The 15,965-nt window shown below is 41.9% G+C and overlaps 1 protein-coding gene across 1 annotated transcript; it reads right to left on the reverse strand.

Moving 5' to 3' along the window:
* Positions 1-1,668: 1,668 nt before the first annotated feature.
* Positions 1,669-15,887, reverse strand: LOC101735327 (leucine-rich repeat-containing protein 49). Its single transcript, XM_062673896.1, has 12 exons — positions 15,439-15,887; positions 10,252-10,424; positions 9,800-9,928; positions 7,797-8,006; positions 7,424-7,702; positions 7,192-7,345; positions 6,801-6,940; positions 5,788-6,725; positions 5,527-5,701; positions 5,020-5,218; positions 4,271-4,495; positions 1,669-2,363 (listed from the first exon to the last, which is right to left on the reverse strand). The coding sequence occupies exons 1-12, from the start codon at positions 15,457-15,459 to the stop codon at positions 2,160-2,162; spliced, it is 2,847 nt and encodes a 948-aa protein (XP_062529880.1). The 5' UTR covers positions 15,460-15,887; the 3' UTR covers positions 1,669-2,159.
* Between the last annotated feature and the right edge of the window lie 78 nt (positions 15,888-15,965).

Here is a 15,965-nt window from a genome sequence, read left to right on the forward strand (position 1 = left end):
TTTAGGTCTAGTTCCCTGGTTATAACAAATATTTAAATTTTTACACTTTGTCCGAACATCCTGATTATATAAAACATGAGAATCACAAAAGGTTGGCATCTCATTATTACTAGTGCAATTACAGTTAATATTCTTTGACACAGAATCATTACAGGCATGAAAATAAGATTTTCTGGAAGTAGGGCCTCTGTTAATGGTAGCATAATTAATATTTGCATCCCGGTTACAAAAATTTTGACATTCAAAATTACTCAGAAAATTATTTTTGTCATGCTGCTTAACATCATACATTGCATTCTGAACAGGTAAATTAGAACTAATTGTGTTAGTATTATTAACATTACACTGAACACTATAAAACGCATTATTGTCATTTTGCACACCCTCGGAAAAGTTAGATTGACTTTGCTCACCTCGGTTGTTTAACTTACGGCACTGTTCCCGTGCATGTCCAAACCGTTTGCAGTAGGAGCACACTGGACGCTGTTTCTTCGTGGTCACGAATTGCTCTGCAGAACCTGGCACAGCAGCAGCGGCAGGCGTGGCAACGGTAGGCTGGGCGACAGCGACAGGCACAGCGGTGGCGGGCACGACGGCCGCGGCGGAGTTTGGAAAGCGCGCGCGCGGCGCCGGGGCACTCGCACGAGCGGCGCACGGTTCAGGCAGACTCGCAGCCTGGGCCGGCTGGGCACGGATCGAGCGCACAACTAGTGGACGACACTGGTCTCGATTGAGTCTCCTCTATCGAATCTTCTATATTCCGAGCATGGTTTAATAATGAATTGAAAGATGTGATTTCTTCACGGCGCAATCTTGTGCGTATTCTATTATGAAGCAACCCGTATATCATATCAAGTTGTACTTTTTCAGTAATATCATCCCGCGGTAGCTTTGCCATAAGCGCACGAATACGAGCAACAAACTTGTCTGTGTTTTCTTTATCCTGCGGGGAAGCAAATATTTCCAAATATATTCTATGTGGTGGAAGGCGGGTGCCATATGCATATATTAAATTTTCTTTGGCTTCGTTCCAAGTGGAGATGTGATGCTTTAATCCTAGCCACCACGTAGCTGCGTCAGCAGACAAAAGCATGGCTAGGCCTCGTATGATGTTAGCGTCAGATACTTGAACGCATTCTGTATAGCTTTCAATTGCATCTATAAAGGCCTCAACAGATTCACCAGGTGCACCGCTGAAAGAAGCTCTGCAACGCGCCAAGGTACCATCTACGTTCACTGGGGGCATCGGCGGAGGTGCCGGAGTCGACGATCTTTGTTCCATCACGTACGACATAATGTTCTTAAATGTTTCGGCCTGCGAACGTTGCAGCGAGGCCATCAACGCTGAAACATCATCCAAGTTGAACGTAGAATTGTTGCTACGTGATTCGGCGTGGAGGCGATCATGGGGGCTGTCATGCTCCTCGTGATTTTCGTTGGCATTTGCATCTGCAGCAGGAATAACGTCGTCTTCGCGACGTTGCTGGCGATCTTGATTTCTAGTTAAAGGCATTCTTTACAATTAAGCACCAACAGCATACAACAGTTAGCAAATTTTTCACAAAAGCGTGCGCGCCATTTTGTTAGTCCAAGCAAGAAAAAAATTAGGAAACGTTGGGCAGCCAGATATAGTGAGGGGTAGATCTCAGGGGTATTTAAAACTATGGGTTAGTCACCAATATCGAATTTCGAATTTTAATCTTCCTTTATCACAAACAATTTTCAATTTTAAACAATAATTACATTTAGACGCGGGCGCACGCTATTCACACTCAAAACGGAAGCGCCCGGAACATAGATTATACACTGTTGAAAAGATCGACATAGATGCTAACTATGTATAGCGAGCGGGCATACGGCCGCGAGAGTGACGTATCGGTCGGTTTGCTACAAGCTACTATTATCATAGTGCAAATCACTACATACTTAGTATAAAACAAAGTCGCTTTCTCTGTCCCTATATCTGTCTGTCCCTATGTATGCTTAAATTTTGAAAACTACGTAACGGATTTTGACGCGGTTTTTTTTAATAGATAGAGTGATTGAAGAGGAAGGTTTATATGTACAATAACATCCATTAAATAGTGGAGAAATCAATAACAAATTACAGTTTCCGAAGCGACGCGAGGGCGGTTGGCTAGTGATACATAATCTTATAACTACAAAGTGTCCATCAACATCTTCATTTGCTCTTTAACGTGCGTATCCATTTGGCTGAAGTCACGCAGGATGTCCTCAATCATTTCAACAAGAATCATCGGCCATTGTAACTCGAGCGTCCGGAGTCGTTGCGCCGCGCCACAGGCCAGATCAATAGCGTGACATAACTGGTCGCGCCCCCTGCCGCGCCAACTCATATCCTCCTTCGAACAACGCGAAGTAAATCAAGAATGTAAGATCGGATATAACGGATCAGGATAATCTATATTTAACTTTATTTTATTATACAATTTCGGCGTTTGTGCATTGGCGCATATTATCATTTTTTGGGCTTAGGTCCAGGCGAGGAAGTCAAAGTCAAAGTCAAGTTCAAACTCAGGTTTTTCATTGTCATTACATTATTAGCGACGTTTCGGGTACTTTACAGCCTTCGTGTTTTTATAGGTAGGTAGTTTTAAAGATACCTACGACTAAAGAAAACCGAAGAAAATAATGACAATATTATATTTTACATGGGCCTCAAACGGCCAACTATAGCAAAATCGGTCCGGGCGCTCTTTAATAGAAAAGATTTGCAACTGCAGTGACGTGCAATTGATTTTTTTATTTTATTTTATTGCGTAAACAAGTTGGCGACCTCACTTTTTGTTATCTCGTTAAATGAGCCCATAGACATCAGATTCGTCACGTCATAACCCATCTCGACACAAAAGGTCGAAGTCGTATAGTACAAAGGTTGTCTCATCCTTCAAACCGTAACGCAATAGTTCTTCGCGGCTAAAATAGGCAGTATCTACTCTATACTTTATCTATAAATCTATAACATGCCATTTAACGGCATAAATTTGTAAGTCTTGCTGATCTGGTTCCATTTCACGATGTTCTTTGATCGTGGCCATTGTACACGTGTATGATACGTTTCAATTAAAAAAAAAAACGATAAAATCACAATACAATTGTTAGACTACGAGTATTTGGCCCACTGAGTTTCTCGCCGGATTTTTTCAGTGGGTCGTGTTTCCGATCCGGTGGTAGATTCTGCGAAGCACTGCTCTTGCTAGGGCTAGTGTTAGCAGCGTAGTCAGGTTTAAGTCCCGCGAGCTCACTTACTAGTTAAGATTACGCTGAAATAGCCTCTCAAGGCTATCAGCTTAGGTAGGAAAAAAAAAAATTAAACCAATTGCTTCAAACTTTCGCGGCAATCTAAATTAAAAACGGGTTCTTTAACGGGTTACCACTACGATCTTCACATTTCATGAGTGTTCTGATATTTCGACGTGTTGCAAGCGCCGTGGTCACTGGTAGATTAAAGGGTCACACAGTCTAAAACAACAGTCTACCGGAGAACCCGTCAAATAATGTACAAGTAACTATACTTGAGACCTTAGAGCTTATATCTCAAGGTGGGTGGCGCATTTACGTCGTAAATGTCTATGGGCTCCAGTAACCACTTAACACCAGGTGGGTTGTGAGCTCGTCCACTCATCTAGCCTTTAAAAATAAGTATTTACACCGGAAGTTTAACTTATTGATCACCGAAAAAGTGGTTGCTTTAATCACTATGGCATGTTGAGTAGGGTAGCGAGGTAGCGGTAGGAAGATCGTTTAAACCACAACGCAACCGTCGATGACTACCTATGTCATTAAAAATACATAATGAAAGAGTGCCAACCCTAAGTATTCGAAAATACACTTCATATTTAATTCTGAGTTTACGGAGGGACTTCAGTTCATTTCTTGTGGCACTATATGTCCCATAAGCAGTATAATCTGAGCAATGTTTGAGATGATCGCGTCGTCTCCATTTTTACATTTTGTAGCTACCTTTCATCATCGACGCAGTGTTCGTCTCTGTTTCCAGTAACCGCTGTGCTCATCCACAGCGAGCTTACAGGGGTTATTTATGCTAACTTATCCCCTGACCATCCAAGAACGATGTTGACCATTCACCATCTAGTCGCTCGTATGCTAAGCTGCCGTGTCTAACTTCTACATTAGGAAATGTAGGTTACATTATAAATTAAGAGAAATTTTAAATTAAGATCCTCAATTTTCCAAATAGGCTTTAATAAAGAATAAAAAAAAAAATAACCAAATGATTAGTCCTTACTTGCGAAACTTGCCCCTTCTTGAACTGTAAGGCCTCTTTAGCGATGACATCTCTCAGCGCAGGGTCGGCGGCCCTTAACCAGGCTTTTGCACTGATGTTGCTGTGGCCACTCCTTCCTAACCTAGACAAAAGTGGTTGGAGTGGAGCATCCGGCAGCGCGCGAAGAACCAGGTCACTTAAACCATTATACGTTCGATTCGCTGATTTTATTTCGTCGTCAGTTACCTGCTTGTGAGAATTTACGAAAATTAATGCTGCAAGTACAGGAGAGACTTTTGTTCAATAAAATAAAGTTACATAATCAAAACCGCAAACTAACTTTATGCATTATTTTTATAATTTGCGTTATAAGTCTTATAAGTAGTTTTATGAGCACGCACGGATAGGCACGAGCACCTCGCCTTTTTCTACTACGAAGCAATGATGCGTTCCGTTTGAATCCGGTTCCGGGTTGGACAGCAGCTGTACTATAGAACTGAGACTTAGTACTCATGTGTCAAGGTGGGTGGCAGCATTGACGTTGTTAATGTCTATGGGCCCCGGTAACTACTTAGCTCATTCACCCGTATAGGCAAGAAAAAAAAATTAACATCTAACCTGCTGCTACTCAACTCAGTATCAGTATATGTAGGGTTGCTAACTGTTAGTTATCTTAAGTAGTTAGGCGGCTTTCTCATTACTAAAAACCTTTTAATTACTAAAAATCAAGTGGTGGTGGTCAAAATGGTTTGAATTTTTGTTTTCCTTACCAGCTCATCATTGATTTCCTTCAAGCCCCAATGAGCAAGTCTGTAAACGGAATATTCACGCCAGATCTTTGCGTGTATAGGATTACCTTCTGGCAAAACCGCTAGGCCAGTGATACCTCTTAATTCCGCTAGAGCGTGTAGCTGGCCCAACCATTGTAAGCCCGTCGCCCGCACTGATATGTGTGTCACGTTCGGGAATCTGAGTAATAAAACAATTCAGTTGAAATCCATAAAGATGCTACATACTCTGAAATCAGTTATTTATCATGTCAATGAATCACGACATATAGAGTTCGTGTCTCGGGAAATGTAATGTGGGTCACCGCCGAAATAAGTTGGAGCAAAGACCTATGAAGCGTAGCCGGCAAGAAATAGATGAGGAGACCAAAAGATAGGGCTCACTAGTGGTGCTAGAACATAGGCAGAGGCCTGGGTAAGAGACGACTATGGGCTGATTAGGTTGATTAATCATGAAAGCCAAATGTATTGCAGAAAAAAAATACTCACTTGCTTTTCAATTCGGGCAGAGATTGAGCGACGGCGTTGAAATGAACGTAATGAAAGGCAGCTTTGGTAACTGTGCGAGCTTTTTCCCATTCCCAATCTCTCGCTAACCGACGTACTGCTCCGGCGCCCCACGCACTCACCAAGCCGTTACAGACTTCGACTAAATAATCAACACCTAGATCGAAATACATAATTACAAATTTCATAATTACAAATTTACTAAAACAGATTGAAACTCTTCGATATCGGATTAGAACTGACCTTGTTCCCTATCTTTTGACATTGGTATTATAGCTTTTGGTACCGGTTCCGAAGTCTTGAAACTAGATAGGCTTTTACCAGACTTGACTCTTGCTGTCGAAGCTCTGCTCGCTGAAGAGGCTCTTTCGTTTCGTCGTGAGATTGTCGCGCTTCGAATATTTCTATTGGTTAGTTTACTGTTGAGAGAGCCGTCACGTCTCAAAACCTTCGAATTATGATCGCTTCCCGACGTTGAAGAAGCTATATTCGTGCTGCTTGATAAGTTACTCGCGATTTCACTGTTTTCAGAATTCTTACCCTTTACTCTTCGACTTTCCGGGTCACAAACAGACCTGGAACGCATCGTGCTAAACTTTTCGCGGCGCCTCAGCGCTGTCGGCATACGACGAATCGGTCTTTTGCTATTTTCTTCTTCGCTGTCGCTCGACGAAGAAGGAAACGAACTAAATGAAGAATCTATGACTGGTTCTACGCTAGAAATACTCTCCCATCGCTTCAGAACATGATCAGTACTGTCTGTTAACTTTACGTTTTCCAGAGACGAGATGATAGGTAGCAAAATAGGTGGCAATCTTAAGTCACTGCTCGTGGAAGTTGAATGCGAGGCGTCAGTGTCCTGAGAGGCACTTCTATCAGAAAAATTGACACGTCTCTCTGATGGTTTCCGAACTGTGGAGCTCCTCTGAAGTTTTCTAATAGGAGATGGCTTAGGCGCTTCGGCAACTACTTTGACGTTTGTATCGCTGTTATTGTTTTTGCAATCCGAATCCTCAGTTTCTAGTTGTTGTAGAGGTACTACAACATCAGGCAGGCCCGCTACATCCATGGTTTGGTTGCAACTTTGCGATATCTCAGCGGTGGCTTCAAGGCCGAATTCCTTTTCCAAGTCCAAATTTTTCATTGGACTCATTACATTAACGAAACATTTGTTTTCTGATCTAAAAGTAAATTCATGTTTATAAACTCGCTTTAACTATTTTGTTATATGGTGTGTGTGAAAATTTTCTACGTACCTTAGTAATTCCCAATTAGTGCGAGCGTTGTTAATTATTTGGTCGCGTCTTGCTTCTTGTTGGGCATTTCCACCGAGGGCACAATAAGCGGCATGGGCTGCTTCCTTGTTATTCCGCCACGCCATTGCAGCCCTCCTCACCTAATCAGAGAACACGTTATGGGCACCGGTGCCCAAATGGATTATGAAATCCTAAGTGCCTAAACCATAAAATTAACCAAGGCACAAAATCTCGGAATATGGGATTGTAATCCCGAGCTTTTAATAAAATAAAACCCATTTTACCATCCTATTTAGATCTACATACATTGACTCAGAACATGTTTACATGGATAAAAACAGAAGTGCCAACGTAATTTGAAACCTAAAATTAATAATTTTTATAAACAAACCTGTTCAGTGATATGCATATTAGTCAAAGTCAACAAATTCGGAAGATAAGAAACAAGGAATGGAGTGCAATCTCCTCCTAGAGCCACGGGATTCCCATCTAAAGAAATGTCTATAAGCGAAGTGGCTTCACTCAGCGTTGACATGTCTTCGACGCTGAAATCAATCAAACCAATCGTCATCATGTAATCTCACATCAGCAAGGCATAATGATTTTTTGTAAATGAATCATACCTCTGCAAGTCATTGTTGCCCAGGTAAAGTTTTTGCAATTTCGGCGTGTTCTGGAAACCTTGTAGCTTCCTTAAGCGGTTTCGTTTCAAATTTAACTCTCTCAACGAAGCTAGACCTTGTAGATCGGTAATGCCGATACCCTTAATTTGATTCCCGGCAAGATTAAGAACTTTAAGTTCGACCAAATTAGAAAGACCACATACTTTCCCAATTCGATTACCGTGTAAATCTAATACTTTTAATTTTATTAAATTCGAAAGACCTTCAATTCTTTTGATTCTGAAAACAATAATTTTCATTAAAATCCGTGGAGGGAATTTTATTCCAGATTCCGAATTGGTAGACCCAGAAAGATCGGTAGTCAGACAATTACCTGTTCTTTCCCATCAGAAGTACCCTCAGACTAAACAATCTATCCAGAGCTGTTATTTTGTCGATCTGATTGTCGTAGACGTCTAAGAACACCAGTTTCCCGAGGTCAAGTGGTGTTAGTCCCGTTAGACTGTTTATAAGATTGTGCTGTAGAGATAAGAGACGTAAGCCTGGTTCGCCGACGATGTGTGGGATGGAGGAGAGTCCGCGCCTTGAATAAAATAATTCTAATTAAAAGGCGTTCGTATCTCTGTGATAAAATTATCCACAAAAACCGAATATGACTAGAATAAAGTAGGTACACTTTATTTTATAGTCATATTACGATTTGGTTGAACATTATTAACAAAGTAATTGTTTAGTGTTTATTGTAAGTAGAATTACTTTCATAGCATTATAAGTTAGTTTTCGTTATCATATTATTATTTTATCCATAGTTGTTAGGAACATTGTGTATTTAGCACATTTATTTTGATTAGTCGTGCGCCCATGGCATAACATAAAAGCCAGATCTTTTACTTGTTTTTTTATGTGTATCTTTTTTTCTAGCTTGTAATGTGTATTGTGTGCCTTATAAATAAATAAAACATTGACAAATTTAAAACTAAATTATGATGGTTGCCGTCTAAATTAATAGAACGAAATCTTGAACCATCATGTGATTCATAATACCTAGTCAGGTCATAAATTCTGTCACATGTTTAATGTAAAATAATTGAAACAAGTTTATTCATTATGTAACCATTCATATACCAAAATGAACTTAACAAAACATAGATTCTTATGACACTAAAGTTTATTCAAAATGACCTCCGTGATTTCGAATAGAGGCCTTCAATCTGCGCGGCAGTCGTCTATCGCAGCACGAACGAGGTCCATGTCAATATCGGCGGCTGCCTTAATCAAGGATGTCTTGAGTGACTCCAAATTGGGATGAGGCTTTGAGCACGCCTTTTCCTCCAAGCGTTGCCATATCTTGTAATCTAACGGATTCAAATCTGGTCTGGAGGAGGGCCAGTCTTCGTGCCGGATGAAGTCGATTTCACGCGCCGCCAGCCAGTCTTGTGTGCTCTTCGCTCTATGAGCTGGCGCCGAATCTTGTTGGAATACCCAGTGCCTGTTATTGAACATGGTATGAGAAACAGGTTCCACAAGGTTCGTCAGGACTGTATTTTGATACACAACTGCATTCGTTTTTACACCTTTCTCACATAAATGTACCTCTGTTAAGCCCGCATAAGAAACTCCCAATCATACCATGAGCGAGGATGGAAAATGACCTCGTTGGACACGCGGAATACGGTTGCTCGCTTCTTCACTACTGTGTGCGTACACCTTATCATTTTGTTTGTTGTAGCTCTCTTCTACGATAAAAATTTTTTCATCCGAAAAAAGAATTTCCCGATATTTTTTTCCCGCGTACCGCTTCAACAAAGCGCGGCATCTCTTCAGTCTCAGGTCCATTAGACGAGCATTCAAACGATGTCCTGTTTTCTTCGATTAGCCCGAAGCCCTAAGTCTTCATTTAACACCCTTTTCACCGTGGTTCTGCTTAACCCCATCTGAAGGGCCAACAGTTTCTGCTTACGTTTGGGATTTCTTTGAATTCGCGCCTTCACAGCTTTTATCACTGCTGGAGTCCTAACAGACCGAGGGCGACCACTTCTTGACCTGTCATCTACACTAGAGTCTTCATTGTATCGTTTGATGGTTCGATAAACGAATCTTTTGGTTATATTCAAATTTTTCAGTATATTAAAAATTTGAATTGGCGCGTAACCGCAACGATGCAACGCAATAACTGCAACACGGTCTTCTTTAAGCGTCCACTCCATATTTAAAAATGAGTAAAATTCTAAAAGTATACATTTTTATTTTCATGAACAATTCGAAATTCGAATTCAATAAACTTTTTTGTGGCCAGCATTCTAAAAGAAAAGTTTTTACTGTGTGACAATACTTATGACCTGACTAGTTATACCTAAATAGGTTTAAATTCTCTACCTGTCAAGGCTTATCCTGTCAGGAAGTCGATCTTTTTCTTGAGGCGTCCGCGAGAGTTGCACTTTCCCTTCCCCCACTGCTTGAATATTAATGGGATCATCCTTGGTCTCCTCTCTAATAAAATCGTTTCTGTTGAAAATTGCAATAATGTTTAGTACACGACACTGAACGTAGAGTTTATTATCAAAATTCAGTTTTTCGCTTCGCCTCAAGTGATCGCTTCGCTTCGGATAAAACGAATTTCGTGTCGCATGTGTATGTCTACAATTTTTCAGAACATTCTCGATAGAACTAGAACGTTCAAATACTCTCGATACTATTGGAACTTTCGAGAATGTTCTAGACTCAGATACTCTGTATATTGATTTTAAGCCCTTTTTTGCTATCTGACGTTAGAAGGCGTTACTCGCACCGGCCGCGGCATAACGATAATTTAAGCAGGTATTACATACCCTGAGAGCGAAGTGTGCGATCTTTGTGCTAATGCCTGTCTCGGGTCAGCTATAGCAGGTTTGATTTGTAAAAACAAACGTCCCTCTCCGCAAGATCCGTGATCCACCTTCGGACCGCTTACATCTAGTGATTGCGCAGATCTGCCCCTTGTACGAAATGCGATTTTTCTAATCTAAAATGATTATTTAAAATTTGATACAGAATAACAGCACTGAAGTATTTCAGATAGTCTGTAGAGAGATATACGACAAAGGGAAGATCTTCCACCGAGTTCAACCAAATACGAGTGATGACGGAAACTACCGCTTAGCCATCCCTGGCGCTGCGCCGACATGTATATATAATTATTTATTTAATAATTTACTTAATAAAGTACAATTAAGTATGTTCTTTATCATACAAACACCATCATCATCATCATCATCATCATCTCAGCCTGTCCATTGTCCACTGCTGAACATAGGCCTCTCCAAGTGATCTCCAGTGCGGCCGGTCCGTTGCCACCTGCATCCAACGTGACCCAGCGGTTCTTACCAGGTCGTCGGTCCATCTCGTAGGTGGCCGTCCCACACTGCGCTTGCCAGTACGTGGTCTCCACTCGAGGATCTTTCCGCCCCATCGGCCGTCCGATCTTCGCGCTATGTGGCCTGCCCACTGCCACTTCAGCGTGCTAATCCTACGGGCTATGTCAGTAACTTTGGTTCTTCTACGGATCTCCTCATTTCTGATTCGGTCCCGTAGAGAAATACCAAGCATAGCCCTCTCCATAGCTCGCTGCGCGACACTGAGCTTCCTAAAAAGATCCCTTGTGAAGCACCACGTCTCGGAACCGTAAGTCATCACTGGTAGCACACATTGGTTGTATACCTTTGTCTTAAGGCACTGAGGGATTTTGGACGAGAACACATTTTTTAATTTACCGAACGCTGCCCAGCCGAGTTGGATCCGCCTACTGACCTCTCTCTCGAAGTTGGACTTACCTAATCGGACTGCCTGTCCCAGGTATATATATTCGTCTACAACTTCAAGAGTAGAGTTCCCAACAGTTACTGGGGTGGGCTTAACATGGACATTGAACATGATTTTCGTTTTATCCATATTCATTTTAAGGCCCACTTGTTGGGAAACTCTATTGAGGTCACCGAGCATCTGCCCCAAATCTTCCAGCGACTCAGCCATGACTACTATATCGTCAGCAAATCGAAGGTGTGTGATGTATTCGCCGTTTATATTGATGCCAAGTCCTTTCCATTCCAGGAGCTTGAAGGAATCCTCTAAGGCAGCGGTAAACAGTTTCGGAGATATAACATCTCCCTGTCTTACTCCTCTCTTTAACGTGATTTCCTTCGTGCAATGCTCCTGTACTCGGACTGACATGGTGGCGTTGTTAAACAAGTACTTCAACACCTCGACATACCGATAGTCAATACGGCACCGCTGGAGAGATCTAAGGACCGCCCAAGTTTCGATGGAATCAAAGGCCTTTTCATAGTCCACAAACGCCAGGCATAGTGGCCGATTATACTCTTCGGTCTTTTGTATAATCTGCCGCAGCGTATGTATGTGGTCTATGGTGCTAAAGCCTTTTCGGAAACCGGCTTGTTCGGTAGGCTGAAAGTCATCAAGCCTGCGTTCGAGACGGTTCGTGATGACCCTCGAGAACAGCTTATAGACATGGCTCAGCAGTGTTATGGGCCTGTAGTTCTTCAATAAGGTTTTGTCGCCTTTTTTGAAAAACAAAACCACAACACCCCTGTTCCATGCCTCTGGCGTTTTTCCTTTGAGCAAGGAGGAATTAAATAGCTTCTGAAGGACTTTCAGTACCGGCGTCCCGCCCGCTTTCAGAAGCTCTGTGGTGATTCCATCCTCGCCCGGTGCCTTGTTGTTCTTGAGCTGTTTGAGGGCCATCCTAATCTCGTACAGGCTGATGTCGGGGATATCTTCGGTATAATGTCGGGTTAGCTTGGCTCTAGGGTCTGCCACCAAGCTTGCAGGCTCATTGGACATCGAGGTATACAACTGTTCATAGAACCTCTCTATCTCCCGTAGCACCTCTGCCTTATTCGACGTTACACGTCCATCTTCAGTTTTCAACTTTGTCAAGTGGCTCTGCCCAATAGACGCGTCTCTTGCAAACACTTTGGAGCCTTGGTTCCGCTCAATAGTCTCCTTAATACGTTGTGTATTAAAGGAGCGTATGTCGTGTCGCATGGACTTCATGATTTGTCTATTTAGCTGCCTATATGACTCAGCGTCCTCAGAAGTTTGGAGTGTCATAGAACGTCGGCTAGCCATGAGGTTCCGGGTGTGGTCTGATAGTTTTTGAGGTCTATTTTTGTGGTGAGTTTTAAAATACTTAGACCCTACCGTGTGGACAGTTTCCACCAGCCTGCTGTTGATATAATCCACAGACGCTTTGCTGTCTAGCCCTTCAAAGCGATTTGACAATTCGAGTTGAAAGCCCTCGCGGTTATGAATATGTGCATTCGGCGGCCGGAGCGTGGATTTCATCAGACGCGATCTTTCCAATTTGACATTGATACTCAATATGCCCCTGACAATTCGGTGATCACTTCCGGTTTTAACCCTATGAATCACAGAGACATCATTGAATATCTGTCTACTGGTGCTCATGATGAAATCGATCTCATTTTTTGTTACACCATCGGGACTCATCCAGGTCCATTTCCTGTGGGGCGGCTTCTGGAAGAAAGAATTCATCATATAAAGTCCTTCTTTCTCCAGAAAGTCGACTAGCCTCTGTCCCCTGGAGTTCCGCTGCCCATATCCAAATTGCCCTACTTTCAACTCATCATTGCTTCTACAGCCCAGCTTCGCATTGAAGTCTCCCATAACAACAGTGAAGTGTGTTTTGGAGCTATGTATGGCCCTACTAACGTCCTCATACAAAGCCTCCACCTCATCGTCTGGGTGTGTTTGAGTGGGAGCGTAAACCTGTATGACCTTCAGCGAATATCGTTTAGATATTCTGAGTATAAGGCACGCTACCCTATTCGACACACTCCCGACGGACACAATGTTGTTCACGAGAGACTTGTGGATGATAAACCCAACACCACCTTGGGACTTCTGCTCTCCCTCTCGGTAGAAGAACAAGTGGCCGGACTGCAAAGTTATCGTATCCTCTCCCTGTCTTCGGATTTCTGATAAACCAATAACGTCCCAGCGCAGCTTGTCCATCTCTTCTTCCAGCTCGAATAGCTTCTCGTCTAGCCTCAGAGTGCGCACGTTGTGTGTTACCAGGGCCAGTGGTCGTCGTTTTGGGGGGTGGTAGCCGTGTCTCTGCCGGGGATTCTTAGCACCCCCTGCCCCACCGTTACCGTGACCGCTACCGTAGCCAGGAATAGCGGGGCCGCCGGGGACTAGGGGCCTGGTCTCTCTGTTACTTTCCATGGAGGTATTTAGCCTACTGTACCACGCTGGCTAGACGGGTTGGTACAGGGTTTAATTTCGAGTTTTCCTTCTCTTACACTGATGTCTTGTGCATATTCCCTTAGTCGGTTCTTACGACTCCCTGGGATTGTATAGGGGTGGCGACACATTGTATTCTTACTCCGTCACCACACGGACGACAACACAAACACCATAGTACTTTGAATTTAATTGAATAGATTAAATTAGGATAAATTTAATTTTATGTCACATAAAGTATTGTAGTCCGTCATCGACTTATCCAGCACTGTAAAATAGTTACACAATATATAATTTAGAATGTTTTTTTTTATTGCTTAGATGGATGGACGAGCTCACAGCCCACCTGGTGTTAAGTGGTTACTGGAGCCCATAGACATCTACAACGTAAATGCGCCACCCACCTCGAGATATAAGTTCTAATATCTCAGCATAGTTACAACGGCTACCCCTCCCTTCGAACCGAAACGCATTACTGCTTTACGGCGGAAATAGGCGGGGTGGTGGTACCTACCCGTGCTGACTCCCAAGAGGTCCTACTACCAGTATGAGTAATGATTAAATTAATACAATTCTATTTTCGGATTGGCCTGTGGCAATTTGGTGATGGTGGGGGTATGTCCGGTGAAAAAAAATGTTAAATGTGCTTAATGCGAGATTTTAAAATTTTGGTTTTATTTTCTTTTTTTTTTGTCAATTTTCACGACAAGAGTACGTAAATCGTACATTATACGAAACGTCGAAAATAAGTAGTAAAAAAGGACATAACGTTGTTTTAACGGATCCAGTTCTCACGGATCGTTTGAAACCTCTGGGTCTGAGGAGGGACTTCAATTCTCTCTGTATTTTATACCGTATGTTCCATGGGGAGTGCTCTGAGGAATTGTTTGAGATGATGCCATGATCATCTCGTTTTTACCATCGCACCGCCCGACACCGGAGTAGAGTTCATCCGTACTACCTGCATCCACTGCGGTCATCTACAGCGCGTTTCCAGAGATATTTTTGTCACGTACCATCCGGCTTTGGAATGAGCTCCCCTCCACGGTGTTTCCCGAGTACTATATGACATGTACTTCTTCAAACGGGGCCCATGGCATTGCTGAAGACCATGGGCGACAGCGACGGTAACCACTCACCACTTGGTGAGCCGTAAGCTCGTCTGCCTATTAAGGCAATAAAAATAAATTAAATACTTTTTTGTACATGGATTTTAGAAAAAGATTGAGGATTGATTCCGTTTAAGCCGCACCCCGGTGCACCCCAGTGTGAAGTGAGGTCCGAGAAATGTGTACATATTAACTATGTCCAGAAATGCGGCATCTAGTCTCTAGGTTATTTCTTGTCATTATTTGAACGTACAAAGCGAAAACATGTCACGCATTCTATTATTCTTCTTTTTTAAGTAGGTACCTATAGCATTCGGCTTCTTTTGATGCTGTTTAGGGTTTTAGTCGGTCCCCAATCGATTTAAAGAAGATCCGAAACATTAACTAGAACAGAATCCGGGTAAAATCGAAGATGAATCGACTTGGAGCGAGAATAGCTCTTTGTCTCTGGTATGTTCGGTTCTGCGAGATAATTGACACGCGGTATTCAAGTATTTGATTTATTCCATAACTTTCAATTACAATTTTTTAACTAAACTTAAAATAATTGATACACGGACACGGATTTAGTTTGTATTTTAACATCTTCCCTATACAAATTATGAGCCATGAAAAAATATAAAATTTTGCTGTCTAAGTACTTACATTTCCGCGATTGAAAGCCATATTATACTTATTTCTGAAGTTTTTATTGTTTATTCAGCTTTTTCTTATTTATTAAGTCTTATTAATTAATAATATAATAGTACCCCTTATAGGATTGCTTTTGCACTGTCCTTCAGAATGTTCTGCCTTTCATTACGTATATTTAAAATTTCTTCAATACCGATCAAACAGTTGCTTAGTAACATAAATAAAGCGTGACTGAATATATTAAATGTATGTGAGATTCCGATTTTCATATAAAAATATAAAATGGTTCGACTCAAATAACTCATAAAAATTGGTAAATAAATTATAGGTAGGTAATAAATAAATAAATAAATTATAATTGTGGCCGTTGGTTGAAACTTGGTTGGTTTGCTGAAATGCCAAATGAAATCAATGAAATCAATTCAAATATTTGCAAACATTCATAAATCAATAAACTTGAGCAAGGGAATCGTGAATCTTGCATACGCTACTTTTTTTTAACCATTCGGTCAAAGGATTCAAAGTGAAGCAAAATTCCA

This window comes from Bombyx mori, chromosome 19 (genome assembly GCF_030269925.1).
Source record: "Bombyx mori chromosome 19, ASM3026992v2".
NCBI classification, from domain to species: Eukaryota; Metazoa; Arthropoda; class Insecta; order Lepidoptera; family Bombycidae; genus Bombyx; species Bombyx mori.

Excerpts from the sequence above, each read along its gene's own strand:
- LOC101735327 (XM_062673896.1), bottom strand. The coding sequence starts at position 15,459 with ATGGCTTTCAATCGCGGAAAT. Across the intron at positions 10,425-15,438 it reads TGGCTTTCAATCGCGGAAAT|ATTAGAAAAATCGCATTTCG; the intron begins GTAAGTACTTAG and ends TAATCATTTTAG. Across the intron at positions 7,346-7,423 it reads GGCAACAATGACTTGCAGAG|CGTCGAAGACATGTCAACGC; the intron begins GTATGATTCATT and ends GATTGATTTCAG.